This window comes from Balaenoptera ricei, chromosome 3 (assembly GCF_028023285.1).
Source record: "Balaenoptera ricei isolate mBalRic1 chromosome 3, mBalRic1.hap2, whole genome shotgun sequence".
NCBI lineage: Eukaryota > Metazoa > Chordata > Mammalia > Artiodactyla > Balaenopteridae > Balaenoptera > Balaenoptera ricei.
This window is the reverse complement of record NC_082641.1, coordinates 170,208,998-170,227,074: the sequence shown is the minus strand read 5'-3', so window position 1 is coordinate 170,227,074 and position 18,077 is coordinate 170,208,998. Positions and strand designations below refer to the sequence as shown.

The 18,077-nt window shown below is 52.3% G+C and overlaps 1 protein-coding gene across 1 annotated transcript; it reads left to right on the top strand.

Moving 5' to 3' along the window:
- The first annotated feature begins 1,686 nt into the window (after nt 1-1,686).
- On the top strand, nt 1,687-13,059 carry SLC5A5 (solute carrier family 5 member 5). The gene is made up of 15 exons (XM_059919745.1): nt 1,687-2,043; nt 2,923-2,988; nt 3,366-3,417; nt 3,600-3,667; nt 4,586-4,740; nt 5,175-5,315; nt 5,396-5,525; nt 6,374-6,462; nt 7,183-7,295; nt 7,370-7,440; nt 7,903-7,989; nt 8,055-8,248; nt 10,774-10,898; nt 11,651-11,766; nt 12,851-13,059. The coding sequence occupies exons 1-15, from the start codon at nt 1,687-1,689 to the stop codon at nt 13,013-13,015; spliced, it is 1,929 nt and encodes a 642-aa protein (XP_059775728.1). The 3' UTR covers nt 13,016-13,059.
- The last annotated feature ends 5,018 nt before the right edge of the window (nt 13,060-18,077 follow it).

Genomic DNA, 18,077 nt, shown 5'->3' with positions numbered 1-18,077 from the left:
GGGGAGTAGAAGGAGGAGGAATTCGGTGTCCTCCCCATCCTCCTGGCACAGGTGAAAGGTGCACACCAGCAGGCAGCAGATGCAGGGAAGAGCAGGCCGGCTCTGCACCCTTGCACGGAGAGAGAGTGAGAAGACAGTCCTGGGCGAAACGTGAGGATGCCTGGAGGACGCTGGACCCAGCTTGGGTGACGTGTGTAGGCCCGAAGAGGCCACCAGGGGGCGGCAGAGGCTGGGGAGGGTTCCAGTGCCCTAGCATGAAACCGGGCAAATTCTTAGATCTCTCTCACTTACGGAGGAGGGAACCCAGCTTTTGGAGGTCAAGCTAGGACTTGAACCCAGAGGTCAGAGCCTCCAGATGACAGTGTCTGGGTTTCTTGATGGCATTACCCTAGACAAGGGACTTCCCCTTCCCCTGTACCTCTGGTCTCCTCATTTGTGCGATAGGGACATGCCAGACACTACTTCCCCAGGTAGTCCTGTCTCCATTTATTCAGGTTCATGGCCACAGACAATCCCTCCCCCATGACCTCCATTATACACTTAATGTCTGGCACAGCGTAGACACTAGTTCATGTTTGGTGAAGGAACCAACGAATGGATAAAGAAATGAATGAATGAGGTACTTACTCTGTGCCAGGCTTTTGTTATGCAGGTTCAATTTATTCCTCTGAGGCAAGGGCTATTTTACCCCCACTTACAGATGGGGAAACTGAGGCCCAGAGAGAAGCAAAGACTTCCTCAAATATGTATGCGTTCAGGACTTGAATGCCTCCCACTCAACTTAGCCTAAGGGCGGGGTTTGGTGATGCTCTCCCTCTAGGCTCTAGAGAAAGGGAGTGGGTCACGGTGCCAGTTGGGGGCGGTGGTTCAAGCAGAGCAAACTTTCCTTATGGGACCCTGCAACCTTGAAAGTAAACCCCACTCCTGTGGGTGAGTGAGCTCCCCGTAGCTCAAGGTACAAAAAGCACAGTGGGGATTTGAATGGTGCAGCCACTGCTCCAGGCTGTGTGGCCTTGGGTGAGTGACATGCCATCTCAGAACCTCAGTTTCCCCACCTGTCAAAGGGAGGCATTAACAGCTTATGGTCAGCGGAAAGTGCCACACGAAGCAAGGGTGGGCATTTGGGAGCCTCCACCCACCCCCCAGCAGCCACCTACGTGTCCTGTCCCGGCTTATCCGATCGAATCCAGGGAGGAAAGGGTGCGGGTCCTGCCCGCCCCCACGTCTGAGGGCGGAGTTTCGCTGACCCGGGAGCCCAATAAATCCACAGCCCGCCGCCGCGAGCTGCCCCTTTAAGCCCCACCGAGACCTCCTGCAGTCAGCGCTGAGCACAGCTCCCAGGGAGAGGGACAGACGTGTGGGTGGTGGACGCACAGCTGCACCGGGCAATCGGACCGAGTGGGAGGCCAGGTGGACAGACAGACAGACGGTGGAGACAGACACGAAGACGAAGAGGAGGGACAGGGAGACAGGCGACCGCAGCAAGGAGCCACAGATTCCTTGCCCAGGGAGCCCCGGCCCCGCGGGGGACCAAAGGGGACAGGCTTGCCGTGCAGCTGCCGAGGCCGAGCATCCTCCCACCTCTGCGCAGTCCTGCCTCCTCTGCCACTGCCAACTTCCCTTAGCCGAGACACGCGGGGTGGCTGGAAGGGCGGAGGACACGCCTGGTCCCCTCACCCACACCTCATGGCCGCCGTCGAGGCAGGGGCGCAGGCCACGTTCGGAGCTTGGGACTACGGGGTCTTCGCTCTCATGCTGCTGGTGTCCACCGGCATCGGGCTATGGGTCGGGCTAGCCCGGGGCGGGCAGCGCAGCGCCGAGGATTTCTTCACCGGGGGCCGGCGCCTGACTGCCCTGCCCGTTGGCCTCTCGCTGGCCGCCAGCTTCATGTCGGCCGTACAGGTGCTGGGCGTGCCGGCCGAGGCCTACCGCTACGGCCTCAAGTTCCTCTGGATGTGCCTGGGACAGCTGCTCAACTCTCTGCTCACTGCCCTGCTCTTCCTGCCGGTCTTCTACCGCCTGGGCCTCACCAGCACCTACCAGGTACCAGGCAGAGGCCCGGCAGCGTCAGGACCTGCCTGGCTGGGAACGCAGGGTCGCGGCGGGGGAGATCCTGAGGCTTTGAACTGCTGTGCAGGGGGCCGCAGGGGGCCGCAGGCGGGCTCCTTAGTGCTTTAATGTGGGGGCCCCCGGGCGGACAGGTGGCGAGGGTTCTGGGAAGAAGCCCCAGGCACTGGGGCCAGGGGCAGGAAGGAGGAAGAGGAGCCGGCGTCCGGATTCTCTCTGGTGGAAACCCGGTCAGGGCGTGGCCAGGCTCGGCCAGGGGCGCACTCACGTGCGAACAGGCACACACTTGCAACCCACATGCCTGAGCTTGCGTACACCCGAGTGCTCGCCGGGCGGCGGGCTCCGGATTCGAAATCCGACATCTCCGCTTCCTCCTACCTTCGGCAAGGGGTTGCCTCTCTGCTCGTGTTTCCCAAACGTCAAACTGGGCTAATTACAGGACCTCCCCCCAGGGCAGTAGGCGAAGTGATTAAAATCTTGACCAGTGTACGGTAGGCAGCCAGCTACAGGCACTGTCTGTATCTTGCCAAAGTTGACTCAGAGAGGCGGCAGCCCCGGGGGACAATCAGACATGAGTGGGAGTGGGTGGGGCTGATGTGTACACACTTGATGGCTCAGTCCTCCTGGGCACACGCCATGTGCACAGGCGCGGGGATGGCGCGTGTGCGCAAGTGTGTGCGGATAGGTCGGAGTGTGTGCTCCTGGCGGGAGCCCCCGTGGGCAAGAGTGCGGAGGGCGCAGTTGCCCTCCCGAGGGCGGGCAGAAGCCAAGAGGGCCAGTGAAGGACCCCAAACGCTTCGGGCCCCTGGGTAGGGCCTGTCCAAGTGACCGTGAGCCCTCGGCTCCTCCTTGCAGTATCTGGAGCTGCGCTTCAGCCGCGCTGTGCGGCTCTGCGGGACACTGCAGTACCTGGTGGCTACAGTGAGTGGCCTCGGCCCCGCCCTCGCCCCCAGGGTCCAGCTCGGGTCAAATCTTGGTCGGTCCCGCCCACAGCCCTCTCCCTTCCCTCACGACCCCGCCCCGTGGGTCCCGCCCCCACTCCGCAAAGCCTTGCCTAGGCCCCGCCCACAATCCTTCTGGCCCCGCCCCCAAGAGGCTCCATCTATAATACAAGTTTGGCCCACAGGCCTCTCGCATATGCGCTACCCGAGCCCGCCGCGACCCTACATGGCCCTGCCCATCTGCCCCCAGTCACGTACCCCAACCACCCTTCTCCCCCTCTCTCCTAATGCCTTCTTCACCCAGGAGCCCCCCAATCCCCCCGCCCCTACTCACCTGCCCCTGCCCTCTACCTGCAGATGCTGTACACTGGCATCGTGATCTACGCCCCCGCGCTCATCCTGAACCAAGGTTTGACTCGGGGGAGGGTGACGGGGAGGGGACAAAAGCTTAGAGACTGGACCAGGGGAAGGAAGGGGCAGCCCTAGGAGAGACTTGGGAGGGAAGTATCCTCCTAGAGAGAAGAGGGCCCAAGACAGTGGAGGCCAAGTTTACACCCTGCACAGCGGCCTAATGGGAGGGTCTCCTTGCAGTGACAGGGCTGGATATCTGGGCATCGCTCCTGTCTACCGGAGTCATCTGCACCTTCTACACTACTGTGGTGAATGTCCCCCTACCCCCACCCGACGTGGGGCTCCATGTCCACTGAGTGGGAGAGACTGTGGGCAGACCCATCCACTCCCTACCTTCCCTTCCTCTGGAGGAAGCCTGTGTCCCAATTGGGCCTACTTCCTCATCTTTATTATGAAAGGTGATTTGAAAAGTTTACTGCTGAAAGTCCAAGGACAATCTAGCTTCAGGCATGGCTGGATCCAGGGGCTACAACAGAGTCCTCTGGGTCCCTCTCCCATCTCTAGGGACCTCATTAGCTCCAGGCTTCCACCCCTTTTGGCTTCCTTCCAGCAGCAAGTGAGTTCCAGTTTCAGGATGGGCTGGCTGAAGTCCCCAAAGGGCTCTGTTTGGCTGGCTCTGGTATTCTGTGAAGGATGAGCCATTCACAGATGTTTGGGTAGCTAGGATGTTCTGATTGGCTATTCCTGGAGCTGGGAGCAGGGTTAGCTTCACCCAAATGACCTGAGTGGGGGGGAAGGGGCTTCTCCAAAGGAAAATCCAGGGGCTGCCAAGACAAAAACATGAAGAACATGCCAAAGACGTGAAGGCTGGGTGGGTAAAAACAACAGCTAATAATAACAGTAGTAGTAATAATGATAATAATGGTGGCAGCCATCACTCACTGAACACTTGTATGTCCCAGATGCTCTTCCAAATATTTTTCTTGTATTAACTAATTTAGTCCTCACAATGATACCCTGAGGAAGGTACTGTTATTACCCCCATTTTACAGATAAGGAAACCGAGGCAGAGAGGGGTATTGGTCCCAGCCACTGCTGGAGGCCAGGCCAGGTTGACCCCAGCCAGGTCCGCCACCTGACTCCTCCCTCCTACCTCTGCCCTGTCCTGTAGGCCCCAGACAGATTCCCGTCTGACACCCTGTCTCCCTCTCTGTCACATCTTGCAGGGCGGCATGAAGGCTGTGATCTGGACCGACGTGTTTCAGGTCTTAGTGATGCTGAGTGGTTTCTGGGTTGTCCTGGCTCGTGGAACTATGCTCGTGGGTGGACCTGGGCAAGTACTTGAGCTTGCCAAGAACCACTCCAGGATCAACCTGATGGAGTAAGTGAAAACATAAAGGGGGATACTGCCAAACGATGGAGCTGACATCTGTCTGCCCTGGGAGAAGCCAACCAATGCCTCCTGCTCCAGGAAGCCCTCCTTGCTCCCCCCCTCCAGACTCCCCACGGACAGAACCCTGGCTCCCCCTCTCTGTACTCCCATAGCCCCCATCCCTCCATCTGGCCCAGTCTTCTGCACCACCCCACCCCCTAGCCCAGACTGGGGACTGCAGGCTCTCTGAGCTCCCAGCTGAACATAGAAAAAATGTTTTCTGAATGCATACATGGATGATTCAAACTCCTATTCACACTTCAGAACCTACCCCAAATATCCCTTTAAGGCCCATAAGGTCCAGAATGGCTATCTGGGGCACTTTGGGAAGGTGAAGTCAGTGTGGCATCCCCACATGGCTGACTTGCCCTGCCCTCATCCAGCTTTGACCTGGACCCAAGGAGCCGCTACACATTCTGGACTTTTGTTGTCGGTGGCACATTGGTGTGGCTCTCAATGTATGGTGTGAACCAAGCACAGGTGCAGCGCTACATGGCCTGTCGCACGGAGAAACAGGCCAAGCTGTGAGTATTTGGGAGGGGCAAAGCGGATACCTCGGGGACGTGCTGCTCCCCTCCCCTTCTGAGACCACCTCTCCCCCCAGGGCCGTGCTCATCAACCAACTGGGCCTGTTCCTGATCGTGTCCAGTGCTGCTGCCTGTGGTATCATCATGTTCACGTTCTACCTTGACTGTGACCCTCTCCTGGCAGGGCGTATCTCTGCCCCAGACCAGGTGAGTCTGGTCCAGGCTCCTAGGCCACTTCTATCTACCCACCCCCACTGTGAACCTCTGGATGAGTCTCTGCGGGTGAGAGTGGAAAAGTAGAGACAGCCTGTGCAAAGGTCCAGAGGCAGGAAAGAGCTCAGCTCACAGGAGGATCTGGGAGGTGATGGGAAGCCATGGGAGGGAGTAGGGGAGGGGTATTTCAGACTCCCTGAAGGCTATCAAGGAGGAGATGGGACCATGGTCCATCATGAAATGATGACATTAACCATAATGACCCTCTCTCATGTCCCAAGTGTCTACTCTGTGCCTCATGCTGTTCCCTTCACAAGCAGTTAATTTCCCATCAAATCTTTCAACACGTGATGAGGCCAAGGTTGCCATGGCCCTTGACTTCCAGATGAGGAAACTGAGGCAGAAGGTCATGGGTAGAGCAATTGCCTGAGGTCCACAGGCAAGTCAGGGGCAGCACCAGGGCCAAGACCTAGACCTGCACACCCTGGCGGGATCTCTGACCCTGAGGCTCAGAGCTGGCAGAGGCTGCAAGACCATCCCATCAGATCCTCCTCTGGGGTCAGATCCTGGACTGTCTGACTGTGTAACCTCAAGCAAGGTGTGTACCTCTTTGGTCTCACTGGCTCCATCAGTAAAGTGGGGATGACACAGGACCTTGCCTCACTCAGGTCCCAGGGCTCTTTGCATGGTATCACAAAGTCAATCAACAAACACACACACGCTAAGTGCCCACTGTGAGCCTGGTCTGTACAGGGTACTGGGGACGTGCAGTGTAAGGACAGACAGAAGCCCCTGCCCTTGGGGTGCTGCTGTCCTGGAGGTTGACCCCTGATTCCCCCCAGTACATGCCCCTGATGGTGCTGGACATCTTCGAGGACCTGCCTGGAGTCCCTGGGCTCTTTCTGGCCTGTGCCTACAGTGGCACCCTCAGGTGAGTGGCGCAGCTTGCTCACTTGGCCACATCTGAGCCCGTGGGTCCTCCTTGTCTGTACCAGCCACTCCCCTGTGGGATGGAATGTTCTGGGCATGTCCATCATTTACTGCTCAGTCCCCATCAGGTGGGCTCTGTCAAAGGGCACACCCTGGGCATAAGGACCCCAGCTCCGGAGTCTTTACCTTCTTATTGCCCGGCAGGGCCACACGAGACTCCTTTCCCTTCTTTCTGTCCTCCATCCCCCAAACAAATGTTTGTTAAGCACCTATGTGGCAGGTACTGCTGTTCTAAATACTGGGGCACAGCCATGGCCAAGCGGTCCCCCATTCTTGCCCTCAGGGGCCTTACACTCTGGTGGTTTCAAATCTTCCGCAGCTTCTGGCCTGCTCCTGCTGTGACCAGAGTTCCATGTGACTGTTCTCTGCACCCCATTATTGCTCTGTAATGAGAACCTGTGTCATTTGTGTCCTTGGTCATGGGTGTCCTTGCTCCTGCGAGGGTGTCTCGGGTCTATGGGGTAGTGTGGGGATGTGGGCATCTCCACTCCTGAGGAATTCTGTCGCCCCTGCCTCTACCCCTGGGCTGGCTGGGGGTCCTGGCAGGCCAGATAGTGTGGGCAGCTGGGGGCCTCCCCTAGCAGGTAGGCCCCAGGGGGGGTGTGGCCAATCCCTTGATGTGGCCTGAGGACACCCCTCCCCCCTCCCTTGTACCCGCCAGCACTGCATCCACCAGCATCAACGCCATGGCTGCCGTCACTGTGGAGGACCTCATCAAACCTCGGCTGCCGAGTCTGACCCCCCGGAGACTTGTCATCATCTCCAAGGGGCTGTGTGAGTTGGGGGGACCTGGGTGGGGGGCCAGGGCAGCCTCTCCCCGCTGACAGTGCCGTCCCCATCCACTACAGCGCTCATCTACGGCTCGGCCTGTCTCACTGTGGCAGCTCTGTCCTCCCTGCTGGGGGGCGGTGTTCTCGAGGTGAGCCCCGCCCCCCACCCTGCCCTAATCTCCCCAAGAGGTGAGGCAACATCCACGTTGAAATGAGGCTCCGAGAAGGTTATACGTGTCAGCGGCAGAACTGAGTTCTGACTGATGCCACAGGCAGGATACTTCCTGCAGCCACCTGGCCAGAAGCGGGGCGGGGGTGGGGGGTGGGGTGGGGGACAGCTAGGAGGGGGAGTGGTGGCCTGGGGGCAAGAAGGGCCTCCTCCTGGCCTGGAGGTGGAACCAAGTTTGTCAAGAGAGAGAATCAGCATCTTTGGGAGAGAGGCAGGCACAAGGAGTCCCCTCCCCTTTGGGGAGTCCCCTCCCCTTTAGGGCACAGAGGAGTCTCAAGGTCCACAGTAGAATTCCCCAGGTCTTCCTTTCCCAGCGGGTAAACTGAGGACAGGAAAGGTGGGAGAGCTCTGCTCTCAGTCTCAACCCCACCCACTCTCCCAGGGCTCCTTCACCATCATGGGAGTCATCAGCGGCCCCCTCCTAGGAGCCTTCATCCTGGGAATGTTCCTCCCCGCCTGCAATACGCTGGTGAGTGGGGGTGAGCGAGGTGAGGGGCTGGGAGTACCCTCCACTGACACTGGGTCCCCCATCAGGGCGTCCTGTCCGGGCTGGCGGTGGGCTTGGCGCTGTCGCTGTGGGTGGCCGTGGGTGCCACTCTGTACCCGCCTAGCGCACAGTCCATGGGGGTCCTGCCTTCATCGGCCGCCGGCTGTGCTGTGCCCTCGGCCAACGCCTCTGGCCTCCTAGACCCGCTTCTCGCCGCCAACGCCTCCAGCAGGGCCTCCAGGTGAGCGAGCAGGTCTGAGCGGGAGGCGTGGCCAGGGAGGGGTCCTTCTGCTGAGTCCCGATTGAGAGGAGGAGCGGGGAGCAGGAAGAAGTGAGGGAATGGCATTCCCAGCAGAGGGGAAAGAAAGTGCAAAGGCTCTGAGACCAGGGTTCAGTTTAATATTTTTTTTTTTTTTTTTGGCTGCGTTGGGTCTTCGTTGCTGCGGGCAGCTTTCTCTAGTTGTGGCGAGCGGGGGCTACTCTTCGTTGTGGTGCGCGGGCTTCTCGTGGCGGTGGCTTCTCTTGCTGCAGAGCATGGGCTCTAGGTGCATGGGCTTCAGGAGTTGTGGCTCGCGGGCTTAGTTGCTCCACGGCATGTGGGATCTTCCCGGACCAGGGATCGAACCCGTGTGCCCTGCATTGGCAGGCGGATTCTTAAGCACTGCGCCACCAGGGAAGTCCCCCAGGGTTCAGTTTAGTGCATTCCAACTATGGTGAGGTTGGGGTGGATTTAATGGGAGGAGTAAGGATAGGAGATGAGGTCCAGCCAGAGGAATCTGATTCTTTTCTTTCCAAATTGAGATATCATTTACAGACCATAAAATTAGCCGTTTAAAAGTGGTTTTTAGTATATTCCCCTGGTTATACAATCATCACCACTAACTGAAGAACATTTTCATTACCTCAAAAACAAAAACAAGCAAAACAAAAATAGACCACAAAATAAAACTCTGTACACTTTAGCAGTCACTCCCCATTTCCACCTCCCTCTAGCCCCTGGCAACCACTAATCCAGTTTCTGTCGCTATGGATTTGCCTATTCTGGACATTTCATATGAATGAAATTGTACACTATATGGCCTGTTGTCTCTGACTTCCTTCACTCAGCGTGTTTTTAAGGTTCATCCACACTGTAGTGTGTATCAGTGCTTCATTCCTTTTATGGCTGAGTAATATTTCACTGTATGGGTGGATCAATTTTATTTATCCTTTTTTTTTTAACATCTTTATTGGAGTATAATTGCTTTACAATGGTGTGTTAGTTTCTGCTTTATAACAAAGTGAATCAGTTATACATCAGTTGACGGACATTTAGTGATTGTGAACAGTGCTGCTATGAACATTTGTGTACAAGTATTGGTGTAGACATATGTTTTCATTTCTCTTGATATATACCTAGGAGTGGAATTGCTGGATCATATGGTAATTCTATGTTTAACTTTTTGAGGAACCACCAGACTGTTTTCCACAGTGACTTCATCATTTTACATTCCCACCAGCAATGTATGAGTGTTCCAATTTCTCCACATCCTCTCCAATACTTGTTATTTTCACCTTTTAAAAATTCTAGCCATCCTACTGGGTATGAAGTGATATGTCATTGTGGTTTGATTTGTGTTTCCCTAATGACTAATGATGTTGACCATCTTTTCATGTGCTTACTGGCCATATTTATATCTTCTTTGGAGAAATGTCTACTCAGATCCCTTGCTCATTTTTAAACTGGGCCATTTGTCTCTTCATTGTTGAGTTGTAAGTTATATATTCTTTATATCTTTATAATTCTGGGTATTAGATCCTTATCAGATGTATGATGTGCAAATATTTTCTCTCATTCTGTGTGTTGTCTTTCATTCTATTGACAGTATCCTTTGATATACAAAAGTTTTCCATTTTGATGAAGTCCAGTTCATCTATGTTTTCTTTGTTTTGTTTTGTTTGGCTGTGCTACGTGGTTTTTAGGATCTTAGTTCCCTGACCAGGGATTGAACCCCCCGCCCCACCCTCAGCAGTGAAAGCAAGGAGTCCTAACCACTGGACCGCCAGGGAATTCCCTCTGTGTTTTCTTTGGTTGCTTGTGCTTTTGCTATCATATCTAAGAAACTATTGCCAAATCCAAGGTCCTAAAGATTCACAGCTGTTTTCTTCTTAGAGCTTAATTTGGTTTGATTCTCAGGGCAATAGGGGTCCATGCAGGGTGATGAGCAGTAGCAGGAGGTGATCTGAGTTATATATATATATTTTTTTAATGAGGCTTAAGTTACTGTTTCTTTTCTTTTTTTTTTTTTTTATTTATTTGTGGCTGCGTTGGGTCTTCGTCTCTGCGCGAGGGCTTTCTCTAGTTGCGGCGAGCGGGGGCCACTCTTCATCGCGGTGCGCGGGCCTCTCACTATCGTGGACTCTCTTGTTGCGGAGCACAGGCTCCAGACGCGCAGATTCAGTAGTTGTGGCTCACGGGCCTAGTTGCTCTGCAGCATGTGGGATCTTCGCAGACCAGGGCTCGAACCCGTGTCCCCTGCATTGGCAGGCAGATTCTCAACCACTGCGCCACCAGGGAAGCCCTGAGTTACATTTTAGTAACGCTCCCTCTGCTTGTGTGTACAGAATGCCTGAGGGTGCTGGTGGGATAGCAGCAGGGAAGGAGAACTGACACACGTCCAGATGAGCGATAACGGAGGACTGGGCTGGGTCGTGGGAGTGGAGACGGGAAGAAGCAAATGGACTGGGAGTGGATTTTAGACTCATGCTCATCTCTCCCTCCTCCAGCCTCGAAATGGACCCTGATCAACACACCTTGGCTGACAGCTTCTACGCCATTTCCTATCTCTATTATGGTGCCCTGGGCACACTGAGCACCGTGCTATGTGGAGCCCTCGTCAGCTGCCTGACGGGTAAGGAGGGCGTGTGGCATCCTTAGAGGTCATCCTGACCATCCCTCTGCCTCTAGGACCCACCAGACAGGGAGGGAAGGAAGGATCCTTCTGCCAGCCAAGTGGCCATTGCGTGCTAGCCGCATCTACACCCTTTGTGCTGCGTCACCTTCAGGACAACCCTCCACCTCGTGGCACTTGTCCTATTTTGCAAAGGCAGAAACAGAGGCATCCCCTATCCACCTCTCTATTCCCTCTTCGCCCCCAGAAATTAAGTCTTTGCTAGAGGATGTCGGGTAGGGCCACAAGACGCTGTCCCTGGTGCTGATATATCTTCTCATCAAGGCCTTAGCAACTCTGCGCTCCTCCAGGAATTCTGAAGCCCATGGAGAAGTGGAAAGAGATCAAAAGAAATCAATAGTGATAATAGGACCTGTTCTCACTTCCTGAGTCTCAGACTTTACATTCACCCGGCCTTTATTGAGTCTTTCTCTGTTGGGCAATATTCTAGACGATAGGGACATAGGAGTGAATGGAACCATGGGCCGGACCCTCCTGGCCATCCACTGTTGTTCTATTACAACCCCTCACTGTATAGATGAGAAAACTGAAGCCCAGAGAGGGGCAGAGGCTTGCCAGTGTCCCCAGTGGGTCACTATCGGATCTCGGATTGGAAACCATCAGAGCTCTCCCTTCCCCTCCCCAGGGCCTGGTCTCCAGTCCCCGCCCCCCACCCCTCGCTAAATAATTCCATTTTCTCTCTGCCCCCTCAGGCCCCACCAAGCGCAGTGCCCTGGGTCCTGGTCTGCTGTGGTGGGACCTCACACGGCAGACGGCATCTGTGGCCCCTAAGGAAGAAGTGGCCACCCTGGATGACAGCTTGATGAAGGTCAGTCTCAGGGCTGTGCTCCCAGAGTTGGGGGAGGGGCAGTGAAGTGGCTTCGGGTGCTCTGTGTGTGGCCATAACTCAGGGAAGTGGCAGGGTGAGTCACCATCTTTGTCTTTCTCAACTTCTCCTTACCTCCAGTGGAAAGGCTCAGTTGGGAGCTAATGTGTCTTCAACACTTTCTATTACCCCCTTTAACAAGCACTGAGCAGAATTCATTTTCATTGTATCTGTTTTTACAATTACTTCCAATCTATGGCAAGTGAAACTGGTTTGTCTTTTGGTGTTGATACAAAGTGTCTCCTGAAAATAAAATTGCTAAATTCAAAAGTGAGTCAACTTAGGAAAAATCTTACATAAGAAACACCACAGGGAGTAGACCAACCTTGGCCAAAGCTGTGTGGTTGCTATTGGAATGTCCTGAGTTTGAGAAACATTGTCCCTGGGGGGTCTGATCCAGGCCTGCTCTTGCTTTGGATTCCCTGTTTCATTCCCTTGTTTATTAAGCACTTGCTGTGTACCCAGACCCGTACTGGCAGGAGCAGAAGAAAGCTAAACCAAGAAAGGAATAGGATCTAAGCGGGTGGTGAAGAGTAGGAAGAAAATAAAGCAGAATACTATGATGGGGACGGCCTCTTGGAAGAGGTGACATTAATAGAGTCCAGAATGAGAAGGAGACAGCCACAGGGAAATCTGAGGGAAGGACATTCTTGGTGGAGGGCACAGCAGGTGCAAAGGGTCTGAGGCCAAAGCAGACTCAACGGTGAGGGCTGGGGAGGGAGGGGATTTGGCTTAAGTGTTTTAAAGCTCCCTCCAGCTGCTGTGGGAAAATATTTATTTTCTTGAAGAACAATATCCATGGAAGCACTGATGGCCTGGGCTGGTGACACGGGCATGGGGGAGAGAAGTGGATGGAGGTTTTGGAGGCAGAAGGGACAGGACTGACCTATGCACTGGACAAGGGGATATTGTGCAACTCTGCCCAGGTTCTGTCCTCCCAGGCCCTCTGTCCCCAACTGGAGGATATCTGAGCTGACACAGCGGAAGTGGTCTTTATGACAGGGTCTTTCTTCTCTCCTCCCCCCAGGGTGCTGAAGAATTGCCCCCCGGAGCCAAGAGGCCTCCTGACTTCCTGCTCACTGACGAGGACCATCAGCTCTTCCTGGGTCAGAAGGAGATGAATGGAGCTGGCTCCAGGACCCCAGGCAGTGAACATGACAAAGGTCTTGACCTGCGAGAGACAGACCTCTGAGACAGTCAGGGACTGACCGCCTGGGATGGAACCCCAGGGGAGCCAATCCCAGGCCATGAGCCGATGGTCTTGGGCTCCTATTGGCTAGGCCACATCATATGCAAATAAGCTTGGGACTGCACGTCCCTGCCCTATGGGAAGAGGTGAAGCCCCACCTCCAGAAAGTCATTTTATCCTGCCTCCTCCTTCCAGCTGGACCCAAGTCTTAGATGCTGCACCCCTGCCCACTCCCCCAAAACAAGGCCAGATATTTCTCTACCTACAAGAGAAAGATGTTGGAGTCCCCTCTGGACAACATGGGAAATCCCCAGGCCCAACACTGGGGTCTGAGAAAGACCCCAGTTCTTCCCTGGGAAGTATCTGAACCTTAGCAATGATTTTGGAGGTCCTCAGGCCCAACCCCTTGTGCCCACTTCACAGGTAGGGAAACCAAGGCCTGGAAAGGGGCATTGACTTGGCCGAGGTCACAGAACAAACCAGAGACTCATCGAGAGTTGGACACCAGCTCTCCCTCCTTCATCCCTTCCCTGTTTTCCTCCCTTTGGAGGGACAGACGTCACATGGCCTCTGATCTTGTGAGGAGGAGGGGAGGAGAAAGGAGGAATAATGTTTTCAGCCTTCCTTCTGTGCCTGGACACTTTACCCATCTCATCCACTAAGGACCACGAGCCCACTTTACAGAGGAAGAAACTGAGGCTCAGCGAGGTTGCCTGAGGTCGCACAGTGAGTCGGGTCAGGGCAGGGACAGACCTGGGTGCTGCGTGATGCTGAGGCTCCGTTGACGATGTGTTGCTGGTATACAGGCGAGCTCACGTACCAGAGACGCGTCTGACCCTTGGTTGGAGACTTCATCCACGCACATCAAGTAAATGGACTCTTGATGTTCTGTCTTCTCTGAAAAATCATTCTGGCTGTCACCCTAGATCTCCTCAGTCAGATCTGAGTGCAAATCTCTTTATCACTATCCCCGAGCCTATGATGAATAAACCTGAGTATTTAAAGCATCAGAGCAAGGTGATCACTCCCACGCTAGGGTGCATTACACTGCCTTCCCAGACACACAGCTTCTCTCCCCTCCTGACTCCCTCCCAAAGCATCCCCTCCTCACTGCCCTTTGTACACTGTCCCTGCACCAGCCCTTGGGGTTTCTGTGACCCTGAGAGCTGGCTGTACCCACCTTTGCCCACAACTGCCATGGCTCCCATGACCTCCAGGGAAGCGTCCCCTGCTCACCTGGCAGTTGGGGCCCTTATACTAGGTTCAATAGGGTAGCCCCAAAATTCACGTCTACCTGGAAACTCAGAATGTAAGCTTCTTTGAAAATAGGGTCTTGGCAGGTGTGCTTGGTCAAGTTAACATTAGGCCATACCGGGACTTCCCTGGTGGCGCAGTGGTTGAGAATCCGCCTGCCAGTGCAGGGGACACGGGTTCAAGCCCTGATCCGGGAAGATCCCACATGCCGCAGAGCAACTAAGCCCGTGCGCCACAACTACTAAGCCTGCACTCTAGTACCCGCAAGCCGCAACTACTGAGCCCACGTGCCACAACTTCTGAAGCCTGCATGCCTAGAGCCTGTGCTCCGCAACAAAGAGAAGCCACCACAATGAGAGGCCCGCACACCACAATGAAGAGTAGCCCCCGCTCGCCACAACTAGAGAAAGCCCGCGCACAGCAACGAAGACCCAACGCAGCCAAAAAAAAACAAATTAATTAAAAATAAAAATTAGGTCATACTGATTAGAATGGGCCCTGAATCTAATGACTGTGTCCTTAGTAGAAGAGGAGAAAAGACACAGACACACAGGGAGAAAATCATGTGCACAAAGAGGCAGAGATGAGTAATGTACCTACAAGCCAAGGGATGCCAAGGATTGCTGGAGTCACCAGAAGCTGGAAGTGAGGCAGGGGAGGGATTCTATCCTAGGGCCTTCAGAGGAAACACGACCCTGCCAACATCTTGATTTCGAACTTCGGGCCTCCAGTACTGCGAGAAAATTAATTTCTATTGTGTTAAGCTGTGGCAGCCTCAGGAAATGAATATACCCCTCCTGATCTGGCCTCTCTTGACCACTCAGAGACCTGGCCCTCTGTGCAGGCTGTTTTATGGAGACCTTTAGATTTGGACTTAAAAATGACCATCACAGGACTTCCCTGGTGGCACAGTGGTTGACAATCTGCCGGCCAATGCAGGGGACACGGGTTCGAGCCCTGGTCTGGGAAGATCCCACATGCCGTGGAGCAACTAGGCCCGTGAGCCACAACTACTGAGCCTGCGCATCTGGAGCCCGTGCTCCGCAACAAGAGAGGCCACGACAGTGAGAGGCCCGCACACCGCGACGAAGAGTGGCCCCCGCTCGCCGCAACTAGAGAAAGCCCTCGCACAGCCACGAAGACCCAACACAGCCAAAAAAAAAAAAAAAAAATGACCATCACAAATTTTAAATCAATGACTGAGTAAGGTGGGACCCAGACTTTCGGCTGGTTGATGGTCCTTCCTCAAAGCACAGTTGGGGGTGGGGCAGGGAGCAGGGCTGAGGCTTCCCAGTGCAGGCAGAACAAGCTGGTCTGGCTGCTGTTTTAGAGATCCAGCCATGTTGTCGTGTGTATCGGTAGTTCATCACTTACTATTGCTGAGTAGTACTCCACTATATGGATGGACCACCGTCTGTTCATCCATTCACTAACATTCATGTTATTTCCAGCTTTGGGCTATTACAAATAAAGTTGCTAAAAACATTAGTGTACATGTTTTTGTGTGAACTTACATTTCTCTTGGGTCAATTCTTAGGAATGAAATGACTGGATCCAACGGTAGGTGTATGTTTATTTTAGAAATTGTCAAACCGTTTTCCAAAGTAGTTGACTCATTTTACACTGTCAAAAACAATATATGAGTTCCAACTGCTCAACATCCTTGACAGAACTTACATGGTCCATCCTTTTAATTTTGGCCATTCTAGTGTGTGTGGGGTAGTATCTCAATGTGGTATTGATTTATATTTTTCTGATGACTGAAGATTTTGAACATCTTTTCGCTTGCTTGTTATCTATCCATATAGTTTTGACCAAGTGTCATTCAAACCTTTTGCCCAATTCTTAACTGGGTTCTTTATTTTCTTATTGTTGCAAGAATTATTTTTGTATTCTGGATACAAGTTCTTCATTGGTTATAAGCATTGCCAATATTTTCTCCCAAATTGTGTCTTGCCTCTTTAGTTGCTTAATACTGCCTTTGAAATATCAGAATTGTAGTTTTGATTTCCGAAAAATTATAATTTTTTCTTTTCCTCTTTGTGGCAAAAATTATATAAAATAAAAGTCATGATTTTAACCATTTTTTAAATTAATTTATTTATTTTTATATTTATTTTTGGCTGTGTTGGGTCTTTGTTTCTGTGCGAGGACTTTCTCAAGTTGCGGCAAGCGGGGGCCACTCTTCATCGCGGTGCGCCGGCTTCTCACTGTTGCGGCCCCTCCCGTTGCGGAGCACAGGCTCCAGACGCGCAGGCTCAGAAGTTGTGGCTCACGGGCCTAGTTGCTCCGCGGCATGTGGGATCTTCCCAGACCACGGCTCGAACCCGTGTGCCCTGCATTGGCAGGCAGATTCTCGACCACTGCGCCACCAGGGAAGCCCCCATTTTTAAGTGTATAGTTCAGTGGCATTAAGTACATTCACATTGTTGTACAATCACCACCATCCATCTCCAGAACTTTTTACTCATCTGACACTGAAATTCTATACCCATAAATACTAATTCCCAATTCTCCTCTCCCACCAGCCCCTGGTAGCCATCATTCTATTTTATTTTTTGGCTGTGCCATGAAGCTTGCAGGATCTTAGTTCCCCAACCAGGGATCAATCCCGGGCCCCCTGCAGTGGAAGCTTGGAGTTCTAACCACTGGACCGCCAGGGAATTTCCTCACCATTCTATTTTCTTTGTCTATGAATTTGACTATTCTATGGAGCTCATATAAGTGAATCATACATTATTTGTCTTTTTGTGTCTGGCTTATTTCATTTAGCATAATGTCTTCAAAGTTCATTCATGCTGAAGCAGCTGTCAGAATTTCCTTCCATTTAGAGGCTGATTAATATTCCACTGTATGTATATACCACATTTGTTTATCCATTCATCCATCAATAGACTTTTGGATTGTTTCCACCTTTTGGCTATTGTGAATGATACTGCTGTGACTATTGATGTCAAAATATCTGTTCTATATTTGCTTTCAATTCTTTTGGGATTATACCCAGAAGTGGAAAACTGGATCATATGGTAATTTGGTTTAAATTTTTAAATATTGTTTTACATTCCTGTTTTAAATACTATTTAATTTTTAAAATACTGTTTTACATTCCCACCAAATATTAACAGACATAAAGAGAGAAATTGGCAGTAACATAATAATAGTAGGGGATTTTAACACCCCACTTACATCACTGGACAGGTTATCCGATAGAAAATTAATAAGGAAACACTGGCCTTAAATGACACACTAGATCAAATGTGTGTCACACACTAGGACTCCATATATATATATATGGAACATTCCATCCAAAAGCAGCAGAATACACATTTTTTCCAAGTGTGCATGGAAAATTCTCCAGGATAGATTACATGTTAGGCCACAAAACAAGTCCCAGTAAATTTAAGAAAACTGAAATCATGTCAAGCATCTTTTCTGACCACAACACTGTGAGACTAGAAAGCAACTACAAGAAAAAAAAAGAACTGCAAAAAACCACAAACACATGGAGGCTAAACAATATGTTACTAAACAACCAATGGGTCACTGAGGAAATCAAAGAAGAAATTTTAAAATACCTGACAAATAAAAATGAAAACACAATGATCCAAAATCTACGGGATGCAGGAAAAGCAGTTCTAAGAGGGGAGTTTATAGAGATAAAAGCCTATCTCAGGAAATAAGAAAAAGTCAAATAAACAACCTAACTTTACAGGTAAAGGAACTAGAAAAAGAAGAACAAACAAAATCCAAAGTTAGAAGAAGGAAAGAAATTGTAAAGATCAGAGCAGAAATAAATGAAACAGAGACCAAA